We start from the raw sequence: 21,763 nt of genomic DNA on the forward strand, positions 1-21,763 counted from the left end.
GCCATTCACTAGTGCAGGCGCTGACGTCACTCGTTTGCGACTCGCTTTCTTTATTTACTAGCCTAGCTGGGCGGTGTTTAGCCATTAGCTTAGCCATTAGCTTAGCCATTAGCTTACTATGAGCGTTTATCGTGGGCTTGCCCAGGCCTTACGGCCTGGGTATAAATATAACGATTGCATTCACCACGCCTTCGTAACTCGCGCGGCGCGCGGCCCTGGCCCGCTCTTCGCGGCCACTCGCGCCTGCGGCGCTCGGGGGCGAAGAGCAGGACCAAGGTCCGCTGGCCTTCGCGCCGCTTGCAATGTCGTGGACAATCGAGAGGCTCCGCCTGGAGGACGTTGTTGTGGGCGACCGCTTGTTCCGCCCCGTGCTGCATGGCGAGTGCTCCGTTTCTCGACCGTACTGTTTCTCTAACAAACCGTGACATATATACACCAGGTAATTGTGATTAAAAATGACAATTAGAGGCATTGAGCAGATGCTCTTAGTGACTTAGACGTGCAACAACCATGGCCGCCCACCATGTAAAGGTAAAATGTCATTTTAACCGCGTCATTCATATATTATACTGTGGCTTTAAAAAAAAGAAAGTTGCACATGTAAAAGCTAACTCACGGCGCGTCACTTCACTTTCATCATCACTCACATCTCTGATAATGTTGTCTCACTACCAGTGTTGTATTGGTGATTCAATGTTTGGGGGGGATGCAATTTTAATGACGTCACGCACACATCGCTTAACACCTACAATACATTACAGCAGTTAACAGGTCAAACAATGGTCTGTTGATATGCATTGCATACAGGCTTGTTCCTGTGTTAAATCACCCTGCTGTCACGACACGATACAGCATATCGCCGTTGTCGGGTGGAAACCGTTCGTTTTGTATTTATCATTTTAAAAATGATTTAAACTAGTGAAAATAGACGATCTACAAGCACACAACGCCTCGCGATACGAGGCGTTGTGTGCTTGTAGATTGTCTATTTTCACTAGTTTTGTGCGACAGTTTTGTATGATGAAGCAGGGCCTTACTTTATGAGAAAAAACATACACATTTGAAACTTGGAGATACGAGTTTTCTGCCCGACAGTGACCATATGTAAACGGTGAGGAGGTGTGAACTTAAAGGTTGTTTCACATCGATGCATGTGTGAGACACTGCTCCAAAGAGATACCACCGGGACCTTGTCTACACACGTTACCGGATCAATACAACACTGCTCACTATAAACGGCCCATGTTACACTCAAACATCACACCTCTCTCTCTCTCTTACTAATGTCATGTTTGATTCCAGGGACGTGCTGGGCCCTCTAGTACTGCTGGTTTTATATCCTACCAGGACCTGTAGTACTGCTGGTTTTATCTCCTACCAGGACCTCTAGTACTGCTGGCTTTATCTCCTACCAGGACCTCTAATACTTCTGGTCTTATCTCCTAACAGGACCTCTAGTACTGATGGTTTTATCTCCTACCAGGACCTCTAGTAGGCCTATTGCTGGTTTTATCTCCTACCAGGACCTCTAGTACTGCTGGTACCTGGTTACAGCTTGTATACATTGCTCAGTTCTTCATCACTGAGAAATGTATACAAGCTCATACCAGGTAGCCTGGTGGTGCCAGCCAGGCTCTATCACACACTTCATTTTACACCAGGGGGTGGTGATGTGCGGTCTGGTTTACCATGCAAGATACCATCAGGTACCAACTTATATATATATTTATATATATATATATATATATATATATATATATATATATATATATATATATATATGTTACAGTATGTTTAGGTAACTCAGGACGGTAAGAGTAAGAGCGCTTGTTTTGTCGTTCACCACACACTAATCACCACCAGATGGCGACGACAGCCCATAGACAGCCATTCACTAGTGCAGGCGCTGACGTCACTCGTTTGCGACTCTCTTTCTTTATTTACTAGCCTAGCTGGGCGGTGTTTAGCCATTAGCTTAGCCATTAGCTTAGCCATTAGCTTACTATGAGCGTTTATCGTGGGCTTGCCCAGGCCTTACGGCCTGGGTATAAATATAACGATTGCATTCACCACGCCTTCGTAACTGCGGCGCTCGGGGGCGAAGAGCAGGACCAAGGTCCGCTGGCCTTCGCGCCGCTTGCAATGTCGTGGACAATCGAGAGGCTCCGCCTGGAGGACGTTGTTGTGGGCGACCGCTTGTTCCGCCCCGTGCTGCACGGCGAGTGCTCCGTTTCTCGACCGTACTGTTTCTCTAACAAACCGTGACATATATACACCAGGTAATTGTGATTAAAAATGACAATTAGAGGCATTGAGCAGATGCTCTTAGTGACTTAGACGTGCAACAACCATGGCCGCCCACCATGTAAAGGTAAAATGTCATTTTAACCGCGTCATTCATATATTATACTGTGGCTTTAAAAAAAAGAAAGTTGCACATGTAAAAGCTAACTCACGGCGCGTCACTTCACTTTCATCATCACTCACATCTCTGATAATGTTGTCTCACTACCAGTGTTGTATTGGTGATTCAATGTTTGGGGGGGATGCAATTTTAATGAAGTCACAGACACGTCGAGTACCTACAATACATTACAGGAGTTAACAGGTCAAACAATGGTCTGTTGATATGCATTGCATTCAGGCTTGTTCCTGTGTTAAATCACCCTGCTGTCACGACACGATACAGCATATCGCCGTTGTCGGGTGGAAACCGTTCGTTTTGTATTTATCATTTTTAAAATGATTTAAACTAGTGAAAATAGACGATCTACAAGCACACAACGCCTCGCGATGCGAGGCGTTGTGTGCTTGTAGATTGTCTATTTTCACTAGTTTTGTGCGACAGTTTTGTATGATGAAGCAGGGCCTTACTTTATGAGAAAAAACATACACATTTGAAACTTGGAGATACAAGTTTTCTGCCCGACAGTGACCATATGTAAACGGTGAGGAGGTGTGAACTTAAAGGTTGTTTCACATCGATGCATGTGTGAGACACTGCTCCAAAGAGATACCACCGGGACCTTGTCTACACACGTTACCGGATCAATACAACACTGCTCACTATAAACGGCCCATGTTACACTCAAACATCACACCTCTCTCTCTCTCTTACTAATGTCATGTTTGATTCCAGGGACGTGCTGGGCCCCTGATTCAGCCCGGGAAAGAGTTGGAGAGGCCCTCATTGCGCGCTATAGAGAGAGATCTCTCTCCATAGCGCTGCTGCTACTCAAAGATTTGCCATTTCAGATCATGACAAGTGACAAGCCAGTGGGCCAATTGCATGAGTTAAATTTCGTCGTTGTCGTGTGGAAACCTTATATGTCCAAAACCGTTTGTTTTGTATTTATCATTTTAAAAATTATTTAAACTAGTGAAAACAGCCGATCTACAAGCACACAACGCCTCGCACGGCGAGGCGTTGTGTGCTCGTAGATCTGCTGTTTTCACTACTTTTGTGCGACGGCCTTGTATGATGAAGCATGGCTTTGCTTTGCGAAAAAATGTACAAATTTGAAACTTGGAGATACAAGGTTTTTGCCCGACAGTGACGATTTACCTTGTTGACTGCCCAGCCCCCAAAATGGAACGAAGGCCGACATTTTATTTTTAATGTTTTCCTACATTATATAACTCACCTCTCTTCTTCTCTTTTCTCTCCTCCTCTCACCTGTCCTCTCTGTTTATCATCCCTCTTCTTCTTCTTCTTCTTCTCCTCTCAGAGGCTGTTTGACAGCCTCTCTCAGTCTTGTTTTTCTGTGTGCTGCCACTATCCACCCTGGAGGAGGAGAAAGGTATAGCAGTGGGATTAACTGCCGACCGGCCGACATAGATCCCTAGTTCCCTTCCTCCCTGAAACTAGCTAATAGTTTAAGTGGATTAGACCAGTAACTAGAGGGCATTAGGACCCTTGTGGAGTGACCCAGACATCAAACACTGCTAGCCTACTCCAGTGACCTCAGCGACAACCCTGGGCCGCAGCGCAGCTGAAACGTCCACTTGATCAAATCACAGTTTATATGATTAAACACTTAGACCCTAGGATTAGTGAAACACACTTGAGTTACAACGGCGAGCTACTATGACTGTTTTCTTTCCCGTCTTACGCCGAGTCTCTTCGTCACACACAGCCGATCTACAAGTTCAAAATGTAGCTTGTAGATGGGGCTATTTTTTTTTTCTTTGCAGAATGTTCCCCCCTGAATGGGATCAGATGCTGCGGTTTCAAGTGGATGAAAGAGTTGGTTATTTCTGTTAGGATGCCCATTAGCTGTGCCCTAAGGCACATTAGTCTTCCTGGGATCCACATATACATTTATTGTAATCAAATTATTGTCTTAGAAATGTGACAAAATACTATAACTATTATTGAACTCAAGTCTCCATGGCGTGAGTAATCAATAGAAAAAAAGTCATTTTGGGGGTGAACTACTCCTTTAATCAGAATCATTGGTACAATAGAGCTGGTTCCTGTTTTTCCCCCCATTCTGAATTCCCATAGACTTATTGCGACCAAAGGTCGCAGTTTACCATGAGAAATGTCACAGCTTGTCTCTGTGTGTGCATTTTTACAGTCTATGGGTTGGTTCCCTTGACACATCACTGTGACACCACAGGTGATACGACAGGTGAAATCACCTATGTAAAAGTCCATATATGGGTATTCCCCAGAATCCCCTTTATGCCCATATATGAAGATCCCTGATGTCATCCACATGACCTAAACGCTGGAAGTACATCACTTTGTTGACACATTAGTTGCTCAAATGTGAAAGTTCAAAGGTAAAGGATTAATGCTGCAATAGGCAGGGGCTTTACGCCGCCTTGCGGGCCAGGTATCTGAACGGACCCGTTCTGCCAAGATGGCTGATGTGCATAGAGCATATTGTTTTCCACACAAAACAACAATAACACAAGCATATGGTGTGTACTTAAAAACATAATCACCTCATAAGCAGCTCGGTCTCTTGTGTGATCAGTAAGAGCGTCACAGAGCAGCAGACATCATGTAAATTAGCTTCAGTATGTTTTCAATGTGTGGGACATGAGAATGTAGTCAGTGTGTTTACTGCAAAACACTTCCTGGTTCATCTCAAGGAGAGGTAAAGAAGGAGAGGCCAGACACCACTGTTTCCCAAACAGACTGGCTCGGGAGCCATTTTTGTTGATCCCTTAATTTGTTGTTTCCAATATTTTGTTGTTAATCGTCATTATATGAAAAAATATATATTTCATTAATAAATACAAGAAAAATCTAAGAAATTCCATGAATTATAAAACAAATATTTAAAATGTAGTGAAAATAGCCGATATACAAGCTCACTACTGGGGCTGTCTCAATTATTACATAATCGTCTTATAGCAAATTATTTGAGGTAATCGCAAATATTTTGCATAATCGTCATAATCGTTTACATGTTGAAAAATGTTCATATATTTTCAAACATTTTCAAAAACAGTGGAAATAGCCGATCTACAAGCTGATGTTGTAGATCGGCTTGATAAACATTGATAAAATAACATTTATCAATGTTATTTTTTAAGTATAAAGTTGTCAATTATGTCAGTCATTTCTTTGTGTATTTAGGTTATGTGTCATATCTGCAAAGTGCAACTTCAAAGCCTACAAGCCAAAGAGAAATGTAATTGTCAACAACAGAAACACAATTAAATCGTTAATCCCAATTATTTGAGTGACAATTAATCGTCATGTAAAATGTCATAGTTATGACAGCCCTACTCACTGCATGGCGTGAAACGATGCGTTGGGAGCTTGTAGATCTGCTTTTTTCACTACTTCTGGGTCCTGGACTCCCAGGCAAAAGTCAGATTTCTCTTTTGGGTCATGACCTGAAAAGTTATAGAACTACTAGTGGACTACAGTCCACCATAGCACATGGCATAGGCCACTAGGGGGCGACCTGGAGCTGGAAGATCAGTGGAATGCATTGAAGTGAGTGAGACTCAGCTCTCATGAATAGACTGAAGGATGACAGATAATTGGTTCAGGAACATAAAAGTAGACACACATCACACATTGTCTACTGGCTTCATGTTTTCATGTGAACATGATGTAATTATAATGAGACATCTGAAGACTCAGTGTCTGTGACTAGACAGTATTCACCAGTGGTGGAACGTAACTAAGTGCATTTACTCAAGTACTGTACTTGAGTAAATGTACATACTTCTACTTCGCGACATCTCAAAGGAAAATATAGTATTTTTACTTTTACTTTAATTAATAGTTATTTGTAGATTTATTATCACAAAACATACATTAACCACTATATACATTTCGGCAATGAGACGCATTGTGAGCTATGAGATCTGCTATTTTCAAGTGATTTTTAAACATTTGAAAGTTTGAAATTATACATTCTTCATAATAAATACTTTTTACTTTCTGTACTTTAAGTACATTTAGAGGCCAATACTTTTACTCAAGTACATTTTGAATTCAGGACTTTTCTTGTATTTCTATAATGAAATATTGAACTTTTACTTAAGTAAAACATCTGAGTACTTTTTCCACCACTGGTATATATCTCTGGCAGCTCGGTCAGGTTTCCAGGAAGACGCTTACATTTGATGTAACTTAATTATTGAACACAGTCTCTGTCTGTCCTCCACTTCAATGCATTCCATCAAACGTCATAGCCTCGCTTAGCCAGACAATATCACTGTATGGGTATTAGTCTTGTTCTTCTCAGCGTCAGTTTCTTTTCCAAGGGGCAGTTACAAAAAGATTCAAACAGACTTTATTGGTTAGACCCACAACCAATCAGAGTAGGGTGACCCGCCCCATATTACTGTCAGAACTGTTGGCGATAATGGTGTCCGTAGGAAATCCGTGGTTTGCTGCGGATTGTGATTGGCTGACCCGGAGGCTCCGCTGTGTTCACTTGGACCAGGTCGAGGTGCCGAAAGTCGGGGGAACGAAGATTTACTCTTCTGGCCTGGTTTACAACTTCTAACAGCACTGAGTCGGCTCATGCGACCTTTGCAACGCTTGACACAGCGACTCGCCCGCTGCCACTCGCTTGCCAGTGTTCGCGTGGATCAAGGTCGCCTGAGACGGCGTGCCTCCGTCGTCATCACCAAAAACAAGCGCTCCTTTCCCTTGCAACTCCTATACGGATACAATAATAGCACACCGTTGGTCCTTAACATGGCCATGGAGGACTACATTTGAAACCCATGGATAGAGACCGTATTGGCTTCACATTGCCTCTCCTGCTTCACACACCCTTGATTCACCTGAACCTAAACCCACACACCGATTGGCTGTGGAACCATGATGTCACTGGTATAGGCAGAGTTCACACATAGTTAGCTGTGAGTGCAATAGACAGTAGATAGTGTCACACAGTCACACCATTGCTGGAAACCATATATGTCCAAAACTCTTACTTTTCAGGACAAATTAATCCAATGTAGTTAGTGGCGGCAGTACTTAGTCAAAGTATAATTGTCCTGTAGTGTGAGGCAGCTTGACAGTACACTCCCTGGACAGGACACCTGTAAAAGGTACTTTCCCCCAATCCAGCCCTAGATGCTGAGTCCCATGTTCACACTTCACAGTCCTTGGTATGATGACAGGGGGAGTGAACCCCAACCTCCCAGTATCAGGACTGAACTATATCTCTATAGGGCTAGGCCAAAGCTGTTTTTCATACTTTTTTCATTGCTTCAATAATTTCATATTAATAATATCTCTCTCTCTCCCTCTCTCTATCTATCTCTCCCTCTCTCTCTCTCTCTCTCTCTCTCCCCCCCTCTCTCTCAGTCCTCGGTTTGCTCGGATGAAGACGAGAGGCTTTTCTTCGCGGCCGCCTCGCGGCCTCTGACCCCGCTCATAAACCCCTGCGACATCGTCTCGTACGGCTGCGGTGACGACGACGTCGCGTCCGGCTGCGGTGATGACGACGTCGCCATGGAGCCCGAGGACGGGGCCTCGTGGGCGTCGCCGGGGGCCGGGGAGATGGCTTTCGCGCCCCGCCCACGTCTGCCCACTCCAGAGGAGAAGATGAGGCAACAAGCGCAGTCTGTTCCTGCCGACATAGTCGCTATCAATGTGACAGGTAACACATTTAACACCTTAAATTATTCATTTAAAGATGGGTTGCCAAATTGCCATGATCCCCCCCTGCCCCAACATGATGATCAGGTATTATGATTATACTCGGAGCCACTGCCGCGCTTGGTGTTAAAGCGCTATCTGTAGTTGTTCTTGTGGGCTTGTAAATCCATCCATTGCTATTATGACAGTGGACGGACATACCACTGGAAGGCCTATTTATTGACTATTGTGTGTGTGTGTGTGTGCGCGTGCGCGCACACGTGTGTTTCCAGGTGAGAGTTTCCAGCGCCAGGCTAGTTTCCGCCGGGTGATGTCATACACGGAGACGTTGCCACGACGACCGCGCAGGCCCAGCCGACGCCTAACCATCACCGGGATACCTGATGACATCACCAGAGAGCTGGGTATGACATCACTGTTATTATAATGAATACCTGATGACATCACCACAGAGCTGGGTATGACATCACTGTTATTAAGCTATAATGAGGTTCCTGATGACGAGGATACTTTGGGCCAATCACTTAAGCGGACGGGTCGGGTTAGCCAATCAGGGATTTATGTAAGGGATAATGAATGGCTCCGCGGTGAATGACGACAGATAACTGACCGACGGACTGATAACTCCCCGAGGCGCTAGCCGAGGGGAGTTATCAGTCCGAAGGGAAGTTATCTGTCGTCATTCACCAAGGAGCCATTCATTATCCCGCTTATTACCCGGCTACTAAATCGAATTAATAATTTGACTAAAAACTAAAAACAAAACAAAGTATTTCCTTGTTTACAGACGGCTGGAAGTGTTCCACAAGTGTTGCGCTGGGCGTCCTCCCAGCGTGACACGGTCGCCTTGGAAAACAAGGAAGTGCTGATTAGATAAGGTCCATTTTCTGACACTACGTCGTCTATTTCTCGCTTAAAATATTTTTAAAAACATTCTTCAGAGCAACGTTTAGTTGTAAATGTCGCTGTGTGTTTGTTTTCGTGGCTGACATGTTGGATACAGCACAAGATTCACGCAGTGCAGCTTGACTGCAGCAGGTGTTCTGAGTCTTTGATTAGCCATCGGTCTGTTATTGAGCTGAGCGGTCTGCTATCCAGAAATAACAGACCTCTGATTTCAGCGCTCGACCAATCAGAATCAAGCATTGAAACAGGCCGGGTAATAAAGTGGTTTAGCAGCACGAGCGTGACATGAAGCTCGCCCAATCCGTGATGCTGACAGTTTGGATTGGCCAATGAGCAAAGCTGATGCGAGGTCTGCAACTCTGAGTGTGTTCGAATGGAACCTAGATGGGTCGTCGGCCGTCCGAGTTGCCATTCGGCACCAAACACCTCGGGCCATAAGAGAGACACACGGCAAGATTGAGTGTACCGCTAAGTGTAATGGGGGTCTGCTTGTCTGTATTTGATGAAGGTGTCTATGGTGTAGTGACACGGCCACACAGGACTTGCTCTCACCCAGGCTGTCTTTACTTTGGATCTGGTATAACAATATATGACACATACACTGGTCACCCACAGCGCAGCAGCATCAAACAGTACACACATCTCCAGCATGGAATTCACTTCCACTGCTGAGGCAAGAGTACAAACGTGTACGTGATGGTATGTATAGTGAGTAATTGATTAACATTATCCTTTTTCCATAGATAGACCCCTAACCCTAACATTATAAAATTACACAAAGGGCTACACAAAATGGAGTACAAAATACTAATGAAAGATAATGGCATGTAAACAACAACTTGTCAATCTCACTTCCAACAAAGCCTACCTGTTATAACAATATGAAACACACACTGGCCATCCACAGCACAGCAGCAGCAGCATACAAAACACAAATCTGTGTAACAAAGAGTGAAAAGAATCAATATAAAATATATATATTACAGTTTACAGTTTAGGCATTTAGCAGACGCTTTTAATCCAAAGCGATTTACAATAAGCAGATAAAAATATCACAATAATAAACAAATGTCAGTACATCAACAGTAATATAACAAATGCAAATGAATATCTATCTAGAAAAACAATATAATCTGTAAAGAAAAAAATAAAATAATAAAAAAGGTTTCTAAAAAACCTAAAAAAAAACAAACGCTAACTAGCTTCATGTATGGACATTGATTCTCCAGTAGTGCTAAGGGTTTTGGTGGAGTCTGAAAAGGTGTATTGTTTGGAACAGAGTTCTCATGCACCTTACCTCCAGCATGGAACAGAGTTCTCATGCACCTTACCTCCAGCATGGAATTCACTTCCTCTGCTCAGGTGAACTACGGTGCGCAGAAAGGGACATTGCACGCAGCTGCGCTGTTCTTCCACCAGGTGGCTTTAGAACTACAGTATACACCAAGTACAATACATTTAAAGGCAAGCACATCAATTTTGTAGAAATGAATATATGGATATTTCTAACTCTGTTACATAAGTAAACTTTTCCTCCACTGTGTGTGTGTGTGTGTGTGTGTGTGTGTGTGTGTGTGTGTGTGTGTGTGTGTGTGTGTGTGTGTGTGTGTGTGCGCGCGTGTGCAGCCTCTAAGTGTGATGCGGTGCAGCGGTCAGAGGAGGCAGAGGGCCAGTACGCCGCAGTGACTCCCTCCCACCAGGAGGGGCAGCAGAGAGCAGGAGGTCCGAGGAGGAGGCGCATCCGAGCCCAGAGAGGAGACGGCATCTCCAGCCTCATGGCCTCCCTCAGCCCCACCCTCTCCCCCAACCCCAGCATCCGCACCCCCTCCCCCGCCGAGGAGGAAGGGGAGCAGGAGGACGACAGCACCCCCTACAGGAGGCTCAGTGAAACCTCATCATACACTCTGGTTAGTGTAGCCTGACTGATATCGTGTATTCACCAAGCCCCCAGAAGGGCTTGTAAATATTGAAGCCCATCTGGCCAAAGCTGGAACTGCAGGTGGGGCGAAAAATGAAAGCACGAGCAAAGGAGCGTGCCACTGGGGTCTGCCATGGGGTTCAATGGACGTTTGTGACGTTCTTGACGTTCGTGACGTTCGTGACGTTTGTGACGGTCGTGACGTAAGATGTTCGTCGACATAAGAAAATTGGATCATCCAGATGATCCATGATATATAGGCTATATATATACACACTCTATGGGATTAACTCGCACGTTTTTCACACAACCAAAAATTACTGTAACTATCCTAAATGGGGGCAAAAAAGATTTGGGCCCCCATATGCACGGTATGCCAGATGTCCAGTCCACCAATGACAAAGTACTGTATTACAGTTATGAATCAACAAAGGAAAAAGCCACTGTCTCATTGCACACTCTCTCTCTCTCTCTCTCTCTCTCTCTCTCTCTCTCTCTCTCTCTCTCTCTCTCTCTCTCTCTCTCTCTCTCTCTCTCTCTCTCTCTCCAGGCTGCAGACTCTCCCGCCCGCCTGCAGGACCTGCAGGGTTTCCCCAGCGACCTGCTGCCCCTGCTGCCCTTTGACCCCCAGTCACCCCCCTCCCGCTCCTCCTCCCCCCTGTGGGACCCCCCGGCCCCCTCCTCCCCCCTCCCCCCCGGGCAGCAGGCGGAGTGGTCCTACCCCAGCGACGGCTCTGACATCAGCTACCTGGAGGTGCTGGAGGATCAGACGCCCTCCAGCGTACCCGGGGAGATCTGGGACCATCGACCCCCTCTGTCCCCGCAGGGAGGCGCCGACCGCGGCGGCCTCCTCGCCCAGGAGACGAGCTACGCTCCCGGGGAGGACTGGAGCCGCGACCCCCCCCTCGTCCTCCAGCTCCTCTCGTCCCCTTCCTCCCGCACGGACTGCAGCTCGCTGTGTTCCGAGGAGGGTTCGCACCCGGGGCGGTACACTCCCTCTCAGGCGCGCAGCGGCACGCCCCGGAGCATCCTGTTCCGCAAGGCCAAGCGCGCCCCGGCGCCGCCGCGGCGCTGTGACTCCCTGAGGAGGGGTGGAGGCCCAGGGCCGGGGCCTCCACCCCTCCAGACGCCGCCTCCCCCCACCGCCATCGTCGCCCCCTTCGGTGACCCCTGGGTGCCGCGGAGGCACGTCCCCGGCGGGGTGGTCAACCGCGGCACGGTCACCACCTTCGAGCCCCTGAGCCCCCAGGCACTCCCACCTCCACCTCCTCCTCCACCCGCGCCCCCTTCCTGCACGGCCCTCCAGGAGGCCTCAGAGGGGCTCAGCCTGGTGCTCCAGCCCAGCGACAGGGCCTCGTCGCCGGGCCGCGGGCTGCAGCGCCTGGCCTCCCCCTCCAGCGGCTACTCCAGCCAGTCCAACACCCCGCTGTCCTCCCCCCTCACCCCCTCCTCCCCCCTGGTGGCCCCCTGCCCCCCCTCCTCCTCCTCCTCTACGCCCACCAGGGGGGCCGGGGAGGAGGAAGAGGGGAGGCCCAAGAAGCCCCCCGTGCCGGAGAGGAAGTCCTCCCTGTCCTCCTCCTTCTCCTCCACCTCCTCGCTCTCCTCCTGCGCCTCCTCCTCCGAGGCCTCCTCCTCCGCCGCCAGGCACCACCCACCCCCCCCGCCGCCTCCCCCTCTGCCGGGGAGGAGCCGCCGTTGCTCCTTCCCCCCTCCCCTCCCCGCGCCTCCCCCCCTCCCCAAATTGTCTATCGCCTCTCCTCCCCCTCCCCCTCCCCTCCCAGGGTCCCCTCGTCCGCCCCCGCCTCCTTACTCCCACGCCGTCAAACACTCCCCTCTGACCCCGCCCTCGGACCTCCCGGGGCTGTCGCTCAGCTATGCGGCTCCTCCCCTTGCTCCTCCTCCGCCACCTCCTCCTCCTCCCCTCCCCTCTGGCAGCTCCCTCCCCCAATCCCCTCCCCCACTCCCCGCCAGAGTGGGCGCTACCCCACCTTCTCCTGCTCGCCTGGCCTACAGCCCAGGGAGCCCGTCTCGTCCCCTGGTCACGGCCGAGGCGCTGCACGGGATCAGGCTTCGCTCCGTCAAGAAACAGCAGGGCCTGCTCGCTAGCGCCATGCTAAACGGCACCGCGGCGTCGGATGATGCTAACGCCCAGCAACCAGCCGGCACTGATGCTAAGTTAGCCGTGAGCGCAAGTCCCGCTCCGGACACCGGACGAGCATTAACGAGAAATCGCTCTCATAATACGTCTGAGGAAGCTGATGCTCAGAGCCCCGGGAGTGATAGTATTAGCGCCGACGGTAGCCAAACTATGCAGCAAAGCTCTGAACCAAGTCTGACCTGTGATAACCCTCCTCAAGACACTGAGCGTGAGAAACACGACAGCCCACATGAAGAGGTGTATGCAATGCTAACCAGCTGTTTACCAGCTAGCCCTGAGAGTGCTATGCTAACCAACAGCCTACCCGCTAGTCCTGATAGACCACAAGTAAAACTCTCCACTGTGACACAGGCTGAAGCCGATGCTAACTACATCAACACAAATGCACAAGAACCACTGACGCCGACGCCCAAGGCTATGCTAATAGAGCTAGCCGAGAAACTAGGAAACGCAGAGGACATTTGGCAAAGACAGGCTCAGTACTTTACGTTCTCAGACAGAGACACGTCTGTCCCCGACGTCGCGGGGACAGAGGACAAAGAAGAGACGTGCAGAGAAAGTTCTAAGGACGTGCAAGACGCAATAGGAAGTGACGCCCCTCCGAGGCCAGTCGACGACCCTGCCCTTACCCGTTGCACACCCGCTTCTAAGCCGCTGTGTTCTCCTGCAAAGGCGCGCTCCCTGGAGAGAGCCACGCCGCCCAACAGCGACACTACCTCTAAGCCGCGGGGGTCTCCTGCCAAGGCGCGCTCCCTGGAGAGACCCGTCCTCCCCAAGAAACCCGATCTTGAGGCACTGGGGCTCCTGAGGTCCCCTGGGGCCAGAAAATACCCACGCAAGAAGACCAGAGGAACTCCCAGAGGCGTTCCCGAGGACGAAGGTGTGCCGTCGGCGACCAGCGACAGCAGGCCTAGCAGACGATCAGATCGGTCCGTTACTCCCGACCATGAGCGAGCGCCTTCTCCAACAAAGACTATTCCTTCTCCGACGTCTACAGAAAGCACCACGCCTTCTACACACCTTCAACAAGACATCTCGGTGTCTCCGGCGCACACGTTAGCTTCTCCGACGTCTACAGCACACGCCTCAGCTTCTTCAAGCTCTCCCACGCACACAACACAAACCTCACCCTCAACAACAGAGACCTCTCCTTCTAAAAAACAGACGGCAAACACTTGGGCCTCGCCGACGCACTCAACAAGCGATTCGTCTTCTCCCGCACGCCCCTCCTCACCGCCGCCGCACGCCTCTGCCTCTCCGTCTCCTCCCGCGCACACGCCGGTCACCTCCCCGCGGAGGCAGAAGCCTCCGGTCCCTCACAAGAGACCCGACCTGCTGCTGATCCCGTCGCCCAAAAGAACCAAACCCCAGACGGACGTTGCCGTTGTCGTTCCCAGCGGAGACCCGGAGCCCGGGACCAGGGGGACGGACGCTCCTAATCCTTCCATCCCCACGCCGAGGACCCCGACAGGGGCAGCAGAGGAGGAGAACGGGGAGCAGGTTCCCAGGGTGGCCGGATGGACCGGGGAGGTGAGGGGAGTTCACAGGAGCTTCATGAGGTCCTCCCTGGCTGAGGAGGAGGAGGAGGAGGAAGATCAGGAGGAGGAGGAGGGACGACGGGACGTAGAGGAGGTGGAGAAGGAGAAGGAGACGCAGATAATGACGACGACGGTGTCAGAGGGACAGAAGAACAGAGGGAGGAAGAACAAGAAGAAGAAGAAGAAGAGGAAGGTGGAGAGGAAGCTGGCCATGATGCCTCCACCCACGGCACTTTGCTCCTCCTCCTCGTCCTCTTACTCCTCGTCCTCCTCATCCTCGTCGTCCTCCTCGTCTTCGTGCTCGTCCACGGAAGAGGAGAAGGAGGAGGTGAAGAGGAGGAGCGACGACGAGAGGGAGGTGGAAGAGAGGAAGATGGAGGAGATGAGGGTGGAGGAGACGAGGAAGGAGGAAAGGAAGACGGAGGAAAAGACGATGCAAGTGAGAAGGACGTATAACAGGACAATGGAAGAAAGGCAGATGGAGGAAAATAAGATGGAGGAGAGAAGGGCAGAGGTATGGAAAAAGAGATATCACGATAAGTTACTTGACAAAAACTAGACCCTCTGGGTTCCTTTTGGGAGGTCTAAATTGAACTTTACAAGTATGTAACTCTGACAGTATACTTACGGGTCCATTTGGTTTCATTTGTATACTGTTAGAGTTAAGTGGAGACCTTGACATTTTAAACTGATGATTTAGACCAAAATGCAGGTTTAATTGAATTCTGCAATGAATTTCTGTATTAACGATTAAACAGGATTTTTTTACAAGGCTCCCTCAATTGTATCACGATATAATACGATATCTCTGAAAAGGCATATCGTGGAGACATTGTATCGTCTCAACGACAATTATCACAATATCGCCCACCCCTAGGCGGAGGAGATGAGGATGCAGGAGAGGAAGCGGGTGGAGGAGCAGGTGATGGTGGCGAGGAGGGCGGAGCTGGAGCGGCAGCAGGAGGAGGAGGAGAGCAGCGACACGGACGCCTCCTGCGATGCCATTGGTCGGAGCAGGCAGTCTCTGAGCAGCCTGCTGTCCATTGACAGCCTGCGGGGGGCGCTGTCTCTACCCGACCTCCTGATCCGAGAGGAAGAGGAGGAGGAGTCAGAGAGGAGAGAGCACCATACAGTGGGTGAAGGTAAAACATCTGCAGTGTTTCTGTAAACCAGAGCTTTGCACCACACATTTTCTACTTAAGTAAAAGTATCAATACTGCATTCTAGAAATACTCTGTTACAAGTAGAAGTCCAGAATTCAACATTTACTTGAGTAAAAGTACGAAAGTATTGGCATAAAAATTTACAAGTAAAGTAGTAAAAGTAAAAGTACAAAATGTTTGAAAATAGCCAAGGTATAAAATAGGGCTAAAGTGGTCTATGTATGTTTTATAATATTATAATTTATATTTGCAAAGTAACTAGTAGCTAAAGTTTTCAAATAAATGTAGATCATGTAGTAGAAGTAAAAGGATTGGAAATTGGAATTACTCAAGTAAAGTACACATGGCTCAAAAGTGTACTTAAGTACAGTATTTAAGTAAATGTACTTAGTTACTTTACATCACTGGAGCTTTTTCACCGACCACCACATTGTTGCATATTAACCAGTGGTTCTCAACCTGACAAGCACTAAGAGTTGAGGCATTACATTTTATATAACGCGGTTCTATTGTGAACATAGCAGATCTACATGCTCACAACGCCTCGTAACGTGAGGCGTTGTGAGCATGTAGATCGGCATATACCTTTTCATGAACTATTAAAAAGTCCTTAAATTGTCACTTTAGAAATGTGCACATAGCCTGATCTATATTAACTTTATGTTGGTTTATTTACTGTTGAGTGAGAAAACAATGTTGCACATTAAGTTAATCATCTGGGGACCCCCCAAAATAATTTGGGGACCCCCAGGTTGAGAACCACTGCATTAGACCACGGACCTTCATTGAAAGGATCTGGTGACAGGGACCCCCAGACCAGAGAAAATATGCAAAAATAGCCGATCTACATGCTCACTGTAGATCATCTATTTTAGAATAGCCAAAATATAAAAAAATGTTCTCCCCTCCTGGAACCCTCTCAATGACCACTGGGGGTCCCCGGACCCTGCTTTGAGAACCTCCTGCCTTCCAAACTTGACTTGAGTACAAATAAATTTGCATCAACATAAACTACCAAAACATACTCATTATTTAGAACGGTCCATTTCATAATCCTATCATTGTATTGTAAATAGTGCATGTTTTCAACGCTTTAATGATGAATGACTTTATGTGCTGCTGGATATCTTAACCTATATTAATACATAATCATTTACAGCTTAATGTGTCTCGTATTAATAATATAAATCTGCTAATTAACCAGCAAATACAACTCTGTAGTGGAGTCAAACAGAACAATATTTGTCTCTGACAGTGGAGTGAAATTATAAATTAAAAGAAATGGAAATAATCAAGTCAAATTAAGGTACATTATTCCAATTAATGTACTTAGTTACCTTACATAGTTATCAAACACAGACAAATATAAATATGTTATAGTGTAAAGTTATGAAGGAAAAATGTCATAATCTTTCTTTGTCGCTCTTTCTCTGTCTCTGTCGCCCTCTAGCGGAGGTGTTTGGTAGTGTATCTGCAGAGGACATGTTGGCCTCCAGTCAACCCAGAACTACAGAGGACCTGTTTGCTGTCATACACAGGTACACAAACACGCACGTGCACGCGCACGCACACGCACACGCACACGCACACGCACACACACACACACACACACACACACACACACACACACACACACAATATTACCTGTGAAGTTTAAAAGTGTTTCATTTCATCACCCTCCTCGCACCTGGAGCAGTGCAGTGTGGGAAGGCACGGCTTGAAAAGGCCTCAGATGGGCGGGGCTTGACCGTCAGGTAAAAAGCTGTGATTGGCTGCTGAGTGTTACAGGAGGTGGTCTGGACCTTGTAGTTCCCTGGATAGAAGAGTGTAGTTCTGTGTCTGTGCTTTGTTGTCTAGAGTACAGTGGTTCTCAAACACTGCTTCAGTCCCCCTTTCCCTGATTCCTGAATCCACACACGTCACCCAACAAGTCAGTGTGGAAATATAGCGGCCCTCTGGAGTGAGTGTGGAAATATAGTGGTCCTCTGGAGTAGAGGTCTTCGGACCTGCCCGAGATCCGAAATTACCCGCGATCCGAACCACCCCGAGCCGGGTAACGGGGCCGTTTTCGAGCTTTTACCGCGGGGCGGGCCGGGGCCGGGCCGTCTGCCCCGGTTCCCCGGGTATCTCCTGTTACCCGAGTGGAGCCGAGACAGGCCGAGATTGAAGTGAAAGCGAACGCAACAACTGCACCAAATAGATAACGCCACACGATGGCACTAAAGATGCAGCATGTAATCTGTTGCATTGGTTGTGAGAACTGAGAAGTATAACTCACTCAGTCACAACAACACTGACTGTTGGATTGTTATTATTATCAAAGATATTAACGTAACGTTTTGGTTAACGGTTTACAATGGAGTTGTCATTGCGTGTTGTCATGCTCTGCAGAGCAAAATGGACACTCAAAGCAGAAAGATATAATGAACAACACATGCGACAGAAAACGATAGCATTAGCATTGGCTAGGCAAAGAAGAAGGAATAAAAACATGGATTTATTTGTATTTACAAACTGTCCGCATTGACTTACTGGTCTGGGAAAAGATCATCTTTTGGCGAGAGGCACAGCGCCGCTGACAGCAACAGCAGCACCGTGGCGACGTTAGGTAAGAAATATGTCTGATACAACTCTTAATATAATAACGTTGGCATTCTTTCATTTCGGGGCGACAGGTTCGGGTCTCGGATCTCCCGTTCTGCTCGGGTTTCGGATCCAATTTTTCTAATAACAGGCGGGGCCGTTCGGATCGGATCCATCACGTCTCGGGGCTGATCGGGTAACGGTTCTCAAATTCCAAATGATAGACGGGGACATATGGGTCCGGGTCCATTTCCCCCGGGTCCTTTTGGGTTCGGGTAGTTCAAATTGGACCCGTGAAGACCTCTACTCTGGAGTGAGTGTGGAATGGTGGTCCTCTGGAATGAGTGTGGAAATATAGTGGTCCTCTGGAGTGAGTGTGGAAATATAGCGGCCCTCTGGAGTGAGTGTGGAAATATAGTAGTCCTCTGGAGTGAATGTGGAAATATAGTGGCCCTTTGGAGTGAGAGTGGAAATATAGTGGCCCTCTGGAGTGAATGTGGAAATATAGTGGCCCTCTGGAGTGAGTGTGGAAATATAGTGGCCCTCTGGAGTGAGTGTGGAAATATAGTGGCCCTCTGGAGTGAATGTGGAAATATAGCGGCCCTCTTGAATGGGTGTAGAAATATAGTGGCCCTCTGGAGTGAATGTGGAAATATAGTGGCCCTTTGGAGTGAGAGTGGAAATATAGTGGCCCTTTGGAGTGAATGTGGAAATATAGTGGCCCTTTGGAGTGAGAGTGGAAATATAGTGGTCCTCTGGAGTGAATGTGGAAATATAGTGGCCCTTTGGAGTGAGAGTGGAAATATAGTGGCCCTCTGGAGTGAATGTGGAAATATAGTGGCCCTTTGGAGTGAGAGTGGAAATATAGTGGCCCTTTGGAGTGAGAGTGGAAATATAGTGGCCCTTTGGAGTGAGTGTGGAAATATAGTGGTCCTCTGGAGTGAGAGTGGAAATATAGTGGCCCTTTGGAGTGAGAGTGGAAATATAGTAGCCCTTTGGAGTGAGAGTGGAAATATAGTAGCCCTTTGGAGTGAGAGTGGAAATATAGTGGTCCTCTGGAGTGAGTGTGGAAATATAGTGGCCCTCTGGAGTGAGTGTGGAAATATAGTGGCCCTCTGGAGTGAGTGTGGAAATATAGTGGCCCTCTGCAGTGAGTGTGGAAATATAGCGACCCTCTGGAGTGAGTGTGGAAATATAGTGGCCCTCTGGAGTGAGTGTGGAAATATAGCGACCCTCTGGAGTGAGTGTGGAAATATAGCGACCCTCTGGAGTGAGTGTGGAAATATAGTGGTCCTCTGGAGTGAGTGTGGAAATATAGTGGCCCTCTGGAGTGAGTGTGGAAATATAGTGGCCCTCTGGAGTGAGTGTGGAAATATAGTGGCCCTCTGGAGTGAGTGTGGAAATATAGTGGCCCTCTGGAGTGAGTGTGGAAATATATCGACCCTCTGGAGTGAGTGTGGAAATATAGCGACCCTCTGGAGTGAGTGTGGAAATATAGTGGCCCTCTGGAGTGAGTGTGGAAATATAGTGGCCCTCTGGAGTGAGTGTGGAAATATAGTGGCCCTCTGGAGTGAGTGTGGAAATATAGCGACCCTCTGGAGTGAGTGTGGAAATATAGCGGCCCTCTGGAGTGAGTGTGGAAATATAGTGGTCCTCTGGAGTGAGTGTGGAAATATAGTGGCCCTCTGGAGTGAGTGTGGAAATATAGTGGCCCTCTGGAGTGAGTGTGGAAATATAGCGACCCTCTGGAGTGAGTGTGGAAATATAGCGACCCTCTGGAGTGAGTGTGGAAATATAGTGGTCCTCTGGAGTGAGTGTGGAAATATAGTGGTCCTCTGGAGTGAGTGTGGAAATATAGTGGTCCTCTGGAGTGAGTGTGGAAATTTAGTGGTCCTCTGGAGTGAGTGTGGAATTATAGCGTCCCTCTGGAGTGAGTGTGGAAATATAGCGGCCCTCTGGAGTGAGTGTGGAAATATAGCGGCCCTCTGGAGTGAGTGTGGAAATATAGTGACCCTCTGGAGTGAGTGTGGAAATATAGCGGCCCTCTGGAGTGAGTGTGGAAATATAGCGGCCCTCTGGAGTGAGTGTGGAAATATAGTGACCCTCTCCATCATCAAAGTTCCCCACCCCTGCCACCCCTGTACTTTAACCCAGTCTGATGTGTGTCTGTAGCACGTCTTACCCTGTAGTACCCCTGCGTACCCCTAGGGTGTACTGTAGCTCCTCTTGACGTGTGTCTGTGCATTGTTCTCCCAGGTCAAAGAGGAAGATGCTGGGCAGGAAGGATCCAGAGGACGTCAGACGTGGCTCTTCATCTTCATCCTCCTCTTCCTCATCCTCGTGCTCCACCCCCCCGCCCCTGTCCTCGTCCTGCCCTTCTCCCCTGGGTCCTAGAGCCCAGCGCTCTCAGAGCAGTGAGAGCTTCAAGGCTCTGCTGCTGAGGAAAGGCTCTCGCTGCGTGGAGCCCAACGGCCGCATCTCCGCCGTGGAGCTCCTGCGCAGCTCCGCGCCCACCCTGCAGAGGGCGCCGCCGGACCCTCCCGGACCCCGCCTTGACCTCCTCCTCCGTGCTGAGACTCGCCCCGACGCAGACCAATCATGGCGGGGAGCCGAAACCGATGGCGAGCGTTCCACCCGGCCCACCGCCCATCACCACCTGGTCCTCCTCTCGTCCTCGCTATCCTTCTCCTCCTGCTCCCTCCCTGCGCTCCCCTTCCCCTCCCCCCTCTCCTACACCCCTCCCCCTCCCTACGCCCCGCCCACTCGCTCCCTGACTCCGCCCTGCTCCACGGCCGGCCGGCGCCGCTACGCCTGGCGCTGCCGCCTGCGGGGCGGCGGGGCCCCCATGGCGGCCATCTTGGAACGGGACAGCGAGGAGGAAGAGGAGGGAGAGGTAGAGGAGGAGGAGGAGGACTTTGACGAGGTTTTCCTCGAGTCGCCGGCGGCTGTCTTGGCCTGACGTCCCCTTCCCCACCCCCCCAGATCAGCTAGGGGCCAGCGGTTCTCAAAAGAGGGACCCCCGGGGGTCCTTGAGGGAGTTCCAGGGGGTCCCTAAAGCTAAAATGAGGAACAGTTTAAAAACACTATGTCCCTTTTATACTCAAGGCGTTTCGAAAACAGCTGATCTACAAGCCTGTAGATCAGCTGTTTGGCAAATATCTGATGACATTCTGAAAACTAATGTTGAGAAGAAAAACTAAAAAACTTAACACTAACCTCCTCATGGGAGGCCCCTGCATGGCACCAAGTCATTTCTGAATTTAGGGGTCCCTCACATGAAGATGTGAGAACCACAGAGCTGTGAGGGGTCCACAGACCAGGCTCTCAACCACTGTAAGGCTGTGTGTCCATCAAAGATTACAGATGTCCATCAAAGAGTTTGATCCCAGATGAACATGTGTCCATCAA

General features: G+C 48.8%; 1 protein-coding gene across 1 annotated transcript in view; it reads left to right on the forward strand.

Annotated features, from left to right (window-relative positions):
• The window catches only part of nhsl1a (NHS-like 1a), a 73,049-nt gene extending 51,723 nt beyond the window's left edge, over positions 1-21,326 (forward strand). Inside the window, exons 4-10 of the mRNA XM_080720147.1 lie at positions 7,796-8,090; positions 8,362-8,493; positions 10,622-10,902; positions 11,464-15,123; positions 15,487-15,751; positions 17,223-17,310; positions 20,612-21,326. Coding sequence (XP_080576273.1) covers positions 7,796-8,090; positions 8,362-8,493; positions 10,622-10,902; positions 11,464-15,123; positions 15,487-15,751; positions 17,223-17,310; positions 20,612-21,314 — 5,424 coding nt within the window. The 3' untranslated portion in view covers positions 21,315-21,326. The remainder of the gene's footprint in view (positions 1-7,795; positions 8,091-8,361; positions 8,494-10,621; positions 10,903-11,463; positions 15,124-15,486; positions 15,752-17,222; positions 17,311-20,611) is intronic.
• Positions 21,327-21,763: the final 437 nt, after the last annotated feature.

The sequence above is a fragment of the Nannobrachium achirus genome, assembly GCF_963921795.1.
Source record: "Nannobrachium achirus genome assembly, chromosome: 24".
In the NCBI taxonomy this organism is placed as follows: Eukaryota; Metazoa; Chordata; class Actinopteri; order Myctophiformes; family Myctophidae; genus Nannobrachium; species Nannobrachium achirus.